This window comes from Euprymna scolopes, chromosome 28 (assembly GCF_053919585.1).
Source record: "Euprymna scolopes isolate OS-2025 chromosome 28, ASM5391958v1, whole genome shotgun sequence".
Classification (NCBI taxonomy): domain Eukaryota; kingdom Metazoa; phylum Mollusca; class Cephalopoda; order Sepiida; family Sepiolidae; genus Euprymna; species Euprymna scolopes.
Genome location: NC_136509.1, coordinates 26,819,864 through 26,832,349, shown reverse-complemented (window position 1 = coordinate 26,832,349; position 12,486 = coordinate 26,819,864). Strand labels below are relative to the sequence as shown.

Here is a 12,486-nt window from a genome sequence, read left to right as displayed (position 1 = left end):
AAGTTATGACAACAAGACCATTGCCAGCACCTTCAAAATGCAAATCTGGATGGCTCAATGCTTGAGGGTACAGCTCAAAGAAGTTTCCAGCCACAGTTATAGTCTTTGGTGATGTTTCAAGTGAGGGCCACATCATGCCACCTCACATCTTTGAAGTCGGCTTGAAAGTCAACACCAAAGTGTATCTGGATGTGCTGAAGAGTGTGGCAGCTGGCAGACCCTGTGGTGTGGCAGTAGGACTTTGCACGGGCCCACAATCCAAAGACACCCAGGCTTGGCTTCAGAAGGAGTGCTACAACTTTGTACCCTTCTCCCACTGACCCCTTCTTCCCCTGACCTGAACCTACTGGTCTGCTTCGTTTGGTCATACATTAAGAACATCACTAACATGACCTCCCACAACACCAAAGCTAACCTGATCGCCACTATCCACAGAGTATTCGCCTGTGCGTGTGGAAAAGGCATGCTCCCAGTTCCAGACTTGTATTGAGGCGGTGATTGAGGCTGAAGGCAACTACATTGAATAGATAGATCTACTACATAATCAAGTTACCTGAATTGATTTTTTTTAATAAAAGCTTTAAAATAAAGCTGCAGTGTTTTCTTTAGGATGACAAATTTATCATTTCACTTTGTAAAAAGTCTGATAGCGTGATTTTATGCCTAAACAAAGAGAAGTACATATTGATAGGAAAACATATTTTGCTTTTGTGGATCTGGAGAAACGTTTTGACAGAGTATCAAGAGATGTTTAGTGTTAAAGTGGGAGTACATCAGAGTTCTGTACTGAGTTTGCTGGTTTTTAATTTCAAATTTGTTACCTATGCATATATATTTCTCTATATATGTTGGTGTATTCTTTTCACATTTTTTTTTTTTCACTAAAAGAAGGCACATTGCCACTTGTAAATTAAGGGGGCTACTATTTGGGATCGTGTCTAACAGGGGACCATAGGGAGTTGAGCAGCAAGATGTGTGTTCACATTACATTTCAACTTCTATAGGTTAGTACAGTCAGGTATCAGGAAACAGGGAATTCCAAAATCTCACAATTTGAATTGGAGAAACTATTAGTGTAGAAGGCTTTCTTACATCTAGGGACCTCAACAGTGAGGGGATATGATTTTGTTGCGGGTTAGTCGGGTGTATATATGTCGAGGGGGCACAAGTACTATAAGCGCATTCCTTTAAAGTACTTATAAAACAGGTACATAGATGCAACATTGTGATGATGGGACAGAGGTTGGAGCTTGACTCATAGTGTGGTACCTATTATGTTTGAGACTTCTTTAAATTTTTTTTTTTTTTTTTTTTAACCCTGTCTAAGAGTGAGACTAGTGGCAGATGTACCAGCCCAGATGTGGAAACCATACTCTATGCATGTGCGAATTATGGTTTTGTAAAGATATAGAATGCTCTGTGGTGTGGATAATGTCCATCTACGATCTCTCTCTCCACCCCAAATGCATATTTGTTGTGGCTTTTTTTCTTCACAACTTCTTACACTGGCTATGTCGATTCTAGCACTAGAGACTAGTAACAGTGCAAGCACTAGTCAAAGTTTTATTCAAAACAAGTAAATACAAACACATTTTGTAAGATTGACTTGTTAAATGTGTGCGTTGTTGGGGCCCCATCATTAGCACCCATGCTAATCCTCTCATCACCGAGGTCCAAAATATCTAATATCACATGCCTGTCATTTTTCTCTACTTATCTGTATTTTACTATCTGTCTATGCATCTAAAGGCATTCATTGGTGAGGCTCCAGTTGGGAGTGCTGTGGGGAATGTGGAGTTGCCCCTTAGTTACCATTGCTCCCAGGTCCACTTTGACCCAGTGTGGTAATACTTGTTAGGGAATCTTGATTTACCAAATTAGACTGTCTGAAGATACTGATTTCCTCAGCAAAAATACATCAAACATTACATGTGACTGAGAACTACCTCTGAATCTAATATTCTCTTGACACATCCTTCTCTGGAAGAAGCCAGTTCAACCCGCCTAGGGTGAATGCCGTACACAACAACAACTATATATCTAAATATTGACTGGAAATTCTAGATGTCTGATGTTTTTCTCAGTGTATCACTAGAATTGGCCACATCCGCTTTTTTTTTTCAGCTATCCTCTAACTTACTGCATTTCCCAACTCCTTATCTGACCACCCTGCCTTAGTAGTTTAAATGGATTCGCAGGTCTCTTTCTTTGTTGTTGTTTTTTGTATGGTCAGCTATTTTCTAACTTGACATTTTTTGGCAGTTCTGGCTGTAGTCGAGTGAAGTCCATAGTATAGTTGGATAATGAATCCAGGCAATACCGGGTTTTTGGAAAATAAGAAAGAATGGCTATAGTGGATAACGAAACTGGACAATATCAGGTTTTTGGGAAATAACAAAGAACAGCTTTTGAGGTAAACACATCCCAATTTTTGACTGCTGACATGGAATGATGTAAGTCAAATAAAACAAAGAAAATTTTGATTTATGCAATGATAATAAAAAAAATGAATTGTTGGGTCAGAAAAAAAAAACAGAAAGGAAAGAACGTTGACTGGTGAACAGAGCAATTGTCCACATTCTTCCGTTGTTACTACAACCCGCCATTCCATTTCTCTCTCTCCATCACCACAAGCTCGATTTGTCAAAATAAAATGCAGTTTGTTTTTATATCAACTAAAGGAATCATTTGTTTTGTTATTGACAACAAATGTACATTCGCATGCATTGGAAAAGTGGAGATGATAATTTATACATACATTTCAAACTTGCTTGATTTATAACAGTATTGCATTGAAACAATTGTCTTTACATTTTTTTTCATTTTCATTTTTTTTCATTTTCATTTTTTTTCATTTTCATTTTTTTTCATTTTCATTTTTTTCATTTTCATTTTTTTCATTTTCATTTTTTTTTTCATTTTCATTTTTTTTCATTTTCATTTTTTTTCATTTTCATTTTTTTTCATTTTCATTTTTTTTTTCATTTTCATTTTTTTTTTCATTTTCATTTTTTTCATTTTCATTTTTTTTTTCATTTACATTTTTTTCATTTTTTTTTTCATTTTCATTTTTTTTTCATTTTCATTTTTTTTCATTTTTTTTTTTCATTTTCATTTTTTTTTCATTTTTTTTTCATTTTCATTTTTTTTTCATTTTCATTTTTTTTTCATTTTCATTCTTTTTTCATTTTCATTCTTTTTTCATTTTCATTTTTTTTTTCATTTTCATTTTTTTTTCATTTTCATTTTTTTTTCATTTTCATTTTTTTTTCATTTTCATTTTTTTTTCATTTTCATTCTTTTTTCATTTTCATTCTTTTTTCATTTTCATTCTTTTTTCATTTTCATTCTTTTTTCATTTTCATTCTTTTTTCATTTTCATTCTTTTTTCATTTTCATTCTTTTTTCATTTTCATTCTTTTTTCATTTTCATTCTTTTTTCATTTTCATTTTTTTTTTCGTTTTGTTTTTTTTTTCGTTTTGTTTTTCGTTTCGTTTTGTTTTATGTTTCGTTTTGTTTTATGTTTCGTTTTGTTTTATGTTTCGTTTTGTTTTATGTTTCGTTTTGTTTTATGTTTCGTTTTGTTTTATGTTTCGTTTTGTTTTATGTTTCGTTTTGTTTTATGTTTCGTTTTGTTTTATGTTTTGTTTTATGTTTTGTTTTATGTTTTGTTTTATGTTTCGTTTTGTTTTATGTTTTGTTTTATGTTTCGTTTTGTTTTATGTTTCGTTTTTTGTTTCTTGTTTCGGTTTTTGTTTCTTGTTTCGGTTTTTTGTTTCTTGTTTCGGTTTTTGTTTCTTGTTTCGGTTTTTGTATCGTTTTGTTTTTCGTTTTATTTTTTTTTGTTTTATTTTGTTTTTCGTTTTGTTTTTTCTCTGGGTAAAAATTTTAAAATGTAAATGGAATTTTTTTTGGCAGGGAGGGCAGGTATAGCTAAATTTCACCAACTATAATAGTCATAAAACTGTAACCTTACCATCCACTTCCTTAAGTTTACTCTTGTTTTGATTGGTGGAATTGTCTTGTGACTATTTCTTGATATCTTGTTGAGTATTCGATTTTGTATAACTTTATCCGCTTTTTATATCTGTTTCCATATTTTCATACAGGAATGGCAGATTGGAAAACTCAGTCATGTGGCCATTGCAGTTGCTGATCTCGATAAATCCGTCGCACTATACAAGGATGCATTTGGTGCCAAAGTTAGTGAAAAATTGGTAAGTAAAAATAGTGAATAATTTCTTTCCTTTTTCTTTTTTTTATTAAATCCCTGCTTGTATTATCCACTTTACCAACAATTTTCCTAATACACACTCATCCTTCTTCCACCTTAATACTCTCTCCTAACATGCTACTTTGCATTTGGGATTTCACACCTCCACCATGGATTTTCACAAGATCAGTAGCGTTTTGAAGCTCGTCTTTCGGACAACAAATATCGAAAAATTGGCTAAAAACATTGCTCTCTTCACCCTCAACAGGGCACTTTTCTACAGAGGGAGGGGGGGGGTCGCTTTTTTTCACCGATATTTTCGAAAGTCATCTCCTCTTTTCAATTGACTAGCCTTAATTTAAACCTTCGCCACTTCCAGTTTGGAAATGGGCACAATAGTAAAGTCGTCACGTTTTTTTTCTCACATTCTTTTCCTCCCTTGCGGTACGGATTCGAGCCTGTCTGCCTACTACCACTTTTTTTTGCTCAACACACACCTCTAAACACCTGGCCAACGCCGGGCACACAGGCGAAATATTGAATAAAATCATGACTCTGTGTTCATCTCTTTTAGTTCAAATTAGTCTTTTATGCTTATTTCCTTGTTTGTTACACATTGAATTATCATCCTCTAAATATACCTTACTCTTATATCACTACTTATGTCATTTTAGTTTTCATCATAACTGCATAGATCCAAATTTTAAGTTTTTAATGTTTATTTAGAATTATACTAGACTAGCAGATGTACCCAGCGTTGCCCGGGTGTGTCAAATAAGGAAGCCCGAAAAAAAAAAAAAAAAAGTAGGCAGCCCGGGTGAAGAGAGTGGTAGTAGGCAGGCAGTAACACGAAGGAGGAAAAGAAGCTGAAAAAATAACATGACTTCTTTGCCAGCTAGTCCATGGCAAAACCGGAAGTTGCAAACGTCGAAATTAAGGCTAGTCATTTGAAAGGAGATGATGACTTGCAAAAATGTCACTGGAAAAAGCGACCCTTCCTTGTAGAAAACTGGCGAGTTGAGGGTAAAGGAATTAATGTTTTTGGCCAATTTTTCGATATTTGTTGTCCGTTTCGGCATGTTCCGATGCGTCTGTTGGAAGTTTTTGGCAGACACACACACACACACATTTTGCTAGTGGTAATAGGCAGGTAAGTTCGAACCCGTGACGCGAAGGCAGAAAAGAAAGTGAAAGAAAACCTGACATCTTACCACTACGCCATGACGCAACCGGAAGTGTAAAGTGTTCAAATTAAACAAAGTCAATCAAAAAGATGACTTGCAGAAACGGCGTTGCTTTTAAACCTCCCACAAAGATCGTTTTTAATGTTGGGGGAAAAAGCAGCTAGGCCCAAAAAGGGGGGGGGGCACTCTGGCAGTATCCAAATAAATAGTAATCATCTCAGTATGAAAGGTTTTCCCTACATTGACCAAAGACCAATTACAGAACAGATACTACCTGGGTGAAGGTCAAGCACTGGCGGTTGCATTTGATAAGTTTCGCTTTATTTATACAAAAGAGACAAAGAAACAGCTAACACGACAGGACGGCGGGAATTTTTTAAAACTCAATCAAAAAAAGATAGACACAATATCTGTTTGCGAATCTGAGAAATTATGATCTGGAAAACCTCTCCTGGAATCTAACCGACGCAAGAACCCCGCAAAAAGCCTTTCTGTGGACATGCACAAACACGCGCGCCCATTTTGCTTTTTATATATTAGATTAAAAAAACAAAAGTAAAGAAAACTCTTTATGATGTATATACTCATAACAGAACAAAGATGTCATATTCCAAAAACTGCATAAATTGATCAAGTATTTTTTTTAATTAAGAAAATCAAATTTTACGATTTTATCAATTAAAAGCTTTTACAAACAAAATCTCTGTAGGCAAATTGAATTGTTGCTCTTGAATTTTAGCAAAGTTTAAAATAATATGGCTGCTCCCAGCCGCCTACTCGCTTCCTCATAAAATTTGATTTTCTTTATTATAAAAAAAACCACTTGATCAATTTATGTGATTTTTTTTTTTTTTGTTACTGAAAATATATATATATATATATATATATATATATATATAAAATATACACAAAACGTATTTTAATTTTTTTTTTTCTTTTCTTTCTTTTTTTTTTAAAAATAAAATTTTATTTTCTCATTTGTATTTGTTTCATCTTTTTCAGGATCTACCAGAGCATGGAGTAACAACGGTTTTTGTTGACTTAGGCGATGCAAAAATTGAGGTGCGATTCTACCAGTTTTTTTTTTTTTTTTTTCTCTCTCTCTCTCTCTGTGAAATATTTTAATTAAATTTTCTTCTCTTCCCCTTCTTCTCCCCCTCCTCTCCCTTCCTTTTTATCATCCTCTTTGTCTTCTGCTCCATCATTTCTCTTCCATCTTTTCCTCCTTCCTTCATGTATTACATGTGATTTGCACTAATGAATGTTTAAATGAAGGAGGATAAAAATGAAAAAAAAGGTTATTTTGTAGTGATGTAATTTTGAAAATGATTTTCGACGCATTCATCAATTCACATGCCTCAAAATACAAACAATATATATTTTCATTATAGTTTTGTTCTGATTTTTACACCAATTTTCTGCTCTGTTCTTTACTAGTCCCAAGATGCAGAAGGTGTTGAATGTATGTATGAGTGGATTTTTCCCAAAATATGTTATACAAAGTCCTTCAAGTGACATTGTTGAACATGTCTGATGAAAAGATTTTCCCCCGAAATATTATGTTATACAGAGTCCTCCATCAAGTGACACTAAAATTAAGTTAGATTTTTTTTTAAAGTTATAGTAATAAATGGAGAAAAATTTATTTTCATTTTTGCATTTGTCTTGTCATGTTTTCATTTATGCTTACATCTGATACATCGCCACACTGTAACCGCCTTCCATAAATTCTTACAGCTACTCTACCCACTTGGTAAAAAGAGTCCCATCAAGAATTTCTTGGAAAAGAATAAAAACGGTGGAATACACCATATTTGTATTGAGGTAAGTAAAGCTGAATATGCTACTTTCATTTTTATTCAGTTTTAATTCTTTATTCTTTACGTAATACTAGCTGATCCTAACCCGATGTTGCCTAGGAATGTTTTTTTTATTTTAATGTTGTTCTCCTTTTTTTTTTATATTTAAACTAAGCTATAACTTTCAATTGTTTTTGAGCTAGTTAAAATTATTTTTTATTTAACAGTTTAAATATTTCAAAATTGCTGTAAATTTTTGAAGTGTGTTTTTTTTTTTAATTAATTCTTGCGATCAGACTAGCACCTGCCTCTGCTTGTCTTCCAGTTGTATGCCCAAGACAACAAAAGTTTTAAATATATAATACTACTTGATGTTGCCCATGAATATTCTTTCATTTTCTTCTTTTTTTTTTTTTTTTTTTTTTTTTTTTTTTTTAGCCCATTAAGTCTAGAGTATCTAAATTTTTTACTATTTAGTTGAAACTGTGTAATGACTAAAAAATGAGTTGGAATACAGAAATTGAAAAGAAAAAATTATTTTATTTAGAAAAAGAAATATTGACCCTCTTATAAATAAGACTGAGTACAAGTTTTAGAAACCAATAGGCTATACATTACGACCATGTAATCCCTATAGCTAACTACCTTGAAAATGCTGCTGTGAAACCTGACATAGTTATATGGAATAAGTCAGAGAGAGTTGCAACCTTGATTGAAGTGAGTGCTCCTAATGATGGCGGTCTGAACAGAGCTGAAAGAGATAAACAGACCAAATACCAAGGTCTCATGTATGATATGAAAAGAAACTGGAATCTTAAGGAGATATCAATCATATCAGTTATCATAGGTGCCACAGGGCTTATGAAGAAGAATCTGAAGTCCTACCTAACTAATATTCCTGTGCAAAAGAGATCCAAACAATTGCACTTAAGGAAGCAGTGAGGATACTAAAAAGAGCTCTCGGATGGTTTCAATAAAAAGCAGGGCAATGTTGACATCTGGTTTGGCTGCCCCATACAATCTTCAAAGAAAGAAAATAGAAATAAAATTTACACATTATGGTAAGGAGCAAAGTGGTTCACACAAAAAGTTACATTGCATTTTTGGCAATAAATTACTGGCTTACTATTGCAAGACTCATTTAAAGAAGTTAATACCTCATCGAACAAATAGAATTTTAATAAATTTCACAAGAATTTTTCAGAAGGTTCCAACAACTCTTGGAGAAAAGTTGATGAATAGAGATTAATTTTATCCTTCCTTCAGAGTAATTATGCAGCAAGCAGTACTATTATATATATCATCTTGTAGATTTTAGAAAGAAATTAGTGTCCTGTTTATAGTGGGTGAAACTGAGCTGTAACTTTTAATATTATAAATCATTTATTTTATATTCAACAGTTTTAATGCTTCCAAATTACTGTAAAACTTCAAAGGGTAACAAATTTATTTTTATCAAATAATTACACAATATAAAAATAGTTGAGCTAAAGAAATTGAAATGTATTTGTTTTAGTAGTTCTTGCTCTTGTATTTATGCTTTAAGTAAACAATGTAATATAATAATAGATTTCCTGGCGTTAGAAAGAAAGAAGAGGCAAATTTCAAGATCAGAAAATAAGACCTTAATACCTTCAGTCTACCGTATCAGTTATATACAACAGCTTGGATATATTTTTAAACTAAACAACTAATATTTATAATGATTGCAGTTGCTATTGCTATGCAAGTCATTTCCAAGACAGAAATTGTTTTTGATCGAGTTTGTTTACACACAATCTAATGTTCACATTGCTTGACCAATTGTCACTGAACTTGATCAAAATATCGGTCATGGTTTAACTTGGAACTGATTTAATTTTGGGGTATTTAGATCTTGGTCAATATCACAGAAAAAGTCAATCACAATTTTGGTAATAACTTTCTATTCATCTTAAAAACTCTACTTGGCCCATATTAGAGCCTATGAAATTTTGCATTTTTTATGGCTTTTGACTTTGAAAAGTTCAGTCGCAATCAAAACTTTTACAAAATTTCACCTTCCCATTTATTTTTTTGGATTTTATGCTTTTAATAATAGTAATCATCATACAAAATTTCAACCTGAGCAGATATATAGTTTTTGAGTTTAAAAGCATTTTGGAGGATAAAATTTTTGTCTGGAATAAATCGAACACTATGGATACTATAAAAGTTTATTATTTGTTTAAGCCAATATGCTAACAATATTTTTGTGACATTTTCCTCACACAGCGAAGCTTTGATTTTACATAAAATAAAAAATAAAAAATCATTTATAAAATTTTAAGGTTCATTATAAAAATTGAAATAGAGGGTTATCTCCCCTTTTAAATGTTGAGTTTTCTTAACTAGTGTTTATTGCAAACCTCCATTCACAGCTCTTTATCTGAATTGATGCTCTTTTGCTGCAGAGACTAAGAAGTTAGGTGTAATTTACACATTATTGCACTGAGCCTGCATGAATTTTTCTCTTTTTTTTTTTTTTTTTTTTTTTTTTTTACCAGACCTCATTCAAAATTGGACAAAATAAGGGAAATTCTTATTAGCAACTAGCAGGGTTACCTGACGTTGCCTGGGGCAAAAGTAACCCATTCTATCTTCTCTCTACCTCTCTCCCCAGCCCATACCTCTCTAGCGGGACACTCATACAACTCTTCTTTATATAATAGATTCCTCAAGTAATGAGTTGGCATTTTCTTTTTGAATTAGTGCATAATAACACTGAAAAAACACCCAAATTCAAATAGTGAAAATATATTCAATAAAAAATAAAACACTTGTGCACTACTAGGAAGGTACAACTTTTTTGGTTTTCAGTTGGGATATGTGGAGAGTGCATAGTAGGAGCAAACAAGTGCAATTTTAGGAGTGAATTGAAAATCTCACAACAATAAATGCGTGTATTTTTTTTTAAAAATAATTTAAGAAAATTATAATAGCACAATTTTTTTTTTTTTTTTTGTAACAAACCAAAATTCTGAAATTTTCAAATGCGTTTTCTTTGTTTTCTTTTTGTTGAGAAATTTTTTGTTACACATTTATTGAATTAAAATAAATATAAGAAGGTTATAACACAAAATAGTTTTCTGCCTTTGCTATGCACTCTCCATATGTCTCAGCTGAAAAACAAAAAAGTTGTACCTTTGCACAAGTACCTAAAATAATGTAGAATAGATAAAGTAATACAATTGAAGAAAATAGAAGATATAGGCATATAAACTATAAAAAACAAAACAAAAAAAAAGACAATCAGAAAATTAGTGAAAGTAATAAAAGATAATCATATGGCAATGCCGGTGACAGCATTTCTATATCTGAATGTAGATTTTCTTCAAGTAGATGTCTGGCTTGAAACCGAGCTGTAATCTCCATGAGAAAATTCCTTAAAACCTTGGGTCAGCAGTGTTCAGATAATGGTAATGTGTTGTGAGGATGCCAAATGTTCTTACTGTAAGATTCTGTTTGTGTATAATTGTAATGTCTTGTTTAATACCACCCATAGAGTACATTTGTGGATTCAGTGTCTCTTTGGATTAAAGGAATGTAACAGAACAGATACTGTTTGAAAATGCGACATATGCCCTGATAGGTCCCTATATAAAGATTTATCTGAATTCTCCCACTTGCAACTATATATATATATATATCACTATTTTTTTATGTATCTATATAAAATCTTATGTAAATATTTTTAGTATTTACTATAGTATTGACAGTGCTTGATGCATAAGTACAGCTAGGTTGTAAGTTTTGAAAATATATATGGCAATTACACTACACAGAATTTTCTGCTTTTCATCCTTGAGAGGATTCATTGGCCTATTGGCTGACAAATCCTTTCGAGGATGAAATGCGGAAAATTCTGTTTAGCTTAATTGCCATATATATATTTTCAAAACTTGATATTAGTTATTAATAATTGTCTTCCGTTGACCAAATAAACAATTGAAGGCAATTTTTTTATTCATTTTATTTAAAAGTATTTATAAGTTTTGTACTACAAAACCTGTTTGTCATGCAAAGTTATTTCATATGAGTTATCTTTTTTTTTCCTTTCATTTCATGTAGGTTGATGATATTGAAAATGCAATAAAGGATCTTCGTGCCAAGAAAATTCGACTTCTTAGTGAGACATCCAAAATCGGTGCGCATGGAAAGCCCATTATCTTTGCCCACCCAAAGGATTGTGATGGGGTTCTTGTTGAATTTGAACAAGTATAATATATATATATATATATTGTGTATTTAGCCAGCAATACTTAATTTCAAGAGGTAGCTTAAAAGCAAGACCTCTGTGAGATAATATATCCATATCAAAACTTGTAGAAATTGTCTGAAATTCCACCTGGGCTATTTTCAAGAATAAACAAACTAGTTAATGTAGAAAGATAATAGGTAATGTGCAAAAAAAAAAATTTGATTAGTATAGTAAGTTTTGTAAGTTTAAAAGTTAGGCAGAGTGTAAAGTGTAATTTTCCAATTAGAATTCAAGGAACACTATTGTGTTAAGTATGTAAACAAATAAAAATAAGGCTTGATTAAAAACAACAAAAATACAGAAAAATCTTTGATATATGTACTTGTCACAGAATAAAGATGTCATATTCCAAAAGTAACGTAAATTGGTTAAATAGTTTTTTTTTTTGTTTTTTAAGCAAATTAAATTTTACGATTTTTAGCAATTAAAAAGTTTTAATTATATTGAATTCAAACAGAATATTTGCAGTTAAATTGTCGCTCTTGAATTTTTGGGAAAATTCAAAACAATATGGCCACTCTTGGCCTCCTCACTTCCTCATAATTTTTCTTAATTAAAATAAAAATACTTGATCAATTTTTGTGATTTTTGGAATATGACATTTTCGTTCCGTGATGAGTATGTACATCATAAAGATTTTGTATTTTTTGTTTTTCAGCAAAAGTTCTAAATAATACTTATGCCAATCAAAATGGGTTACTGTTATTTAAAGCAATAATACAATATCATAGTTTGCAGTAATCTGTACATAGTATTGACGAACGCTCTAAAGAAAATCATTAAAAGGCCTAATAAGCATAACAATTTTTTTATATAATTTGCATTACTATTTTTCATAAATTGATGTTTAGTGTTCTACATTTGTAATCTTACTGACCTATTTTGCATCTATATATGCAATAATTTCATTGATATTAATAGTAATTGATCAAAATGATTGAAAAAAAAAAATTGATATCTTACTAAAAAACCTTGACAGGCAAAAGCAATAAAAGGGTAGGAAGGCTGAT

At 31.7% G+C, this 12,486-nt stretch overlaps 1 protein-coding gene across 1 annotated transcript in view; it reads left to right on the top strand.

Annotated features, from left to right (window-relative positions):
* Positions 1-12,427, top strand: part of LOC145249530 (methylmalonyl-CoA epimerase, mitochondrial-like) — a 28,157-nt gene extending 15,730 nt beyond the window's left edge. The window contains exons 3-6 of the mRNA XM_080111145.1: positions 4,111-4,218; positions 6,401-6,460; positions 7,136-7,222; positions 11,287-12,427. Of these exons, the coding sequence (XP_079967271.1) occupies positions 4,111-4,218; positions 6,401-6,460; positions 7,136-7,222; positions 11,287-11,439 (408 nt within the window). The 3' untranslated portion in view covers positions 11,440-12,427. The remainder of the gene's footprint in view (positions 1-4,110; positions 4,219-6,400; positions 6,461-7,135; positions 7,223-11,286) is intronic.
* The last annotated feature ends 59 nt before the right edge of the window (positions 12,428-12,486 follow it).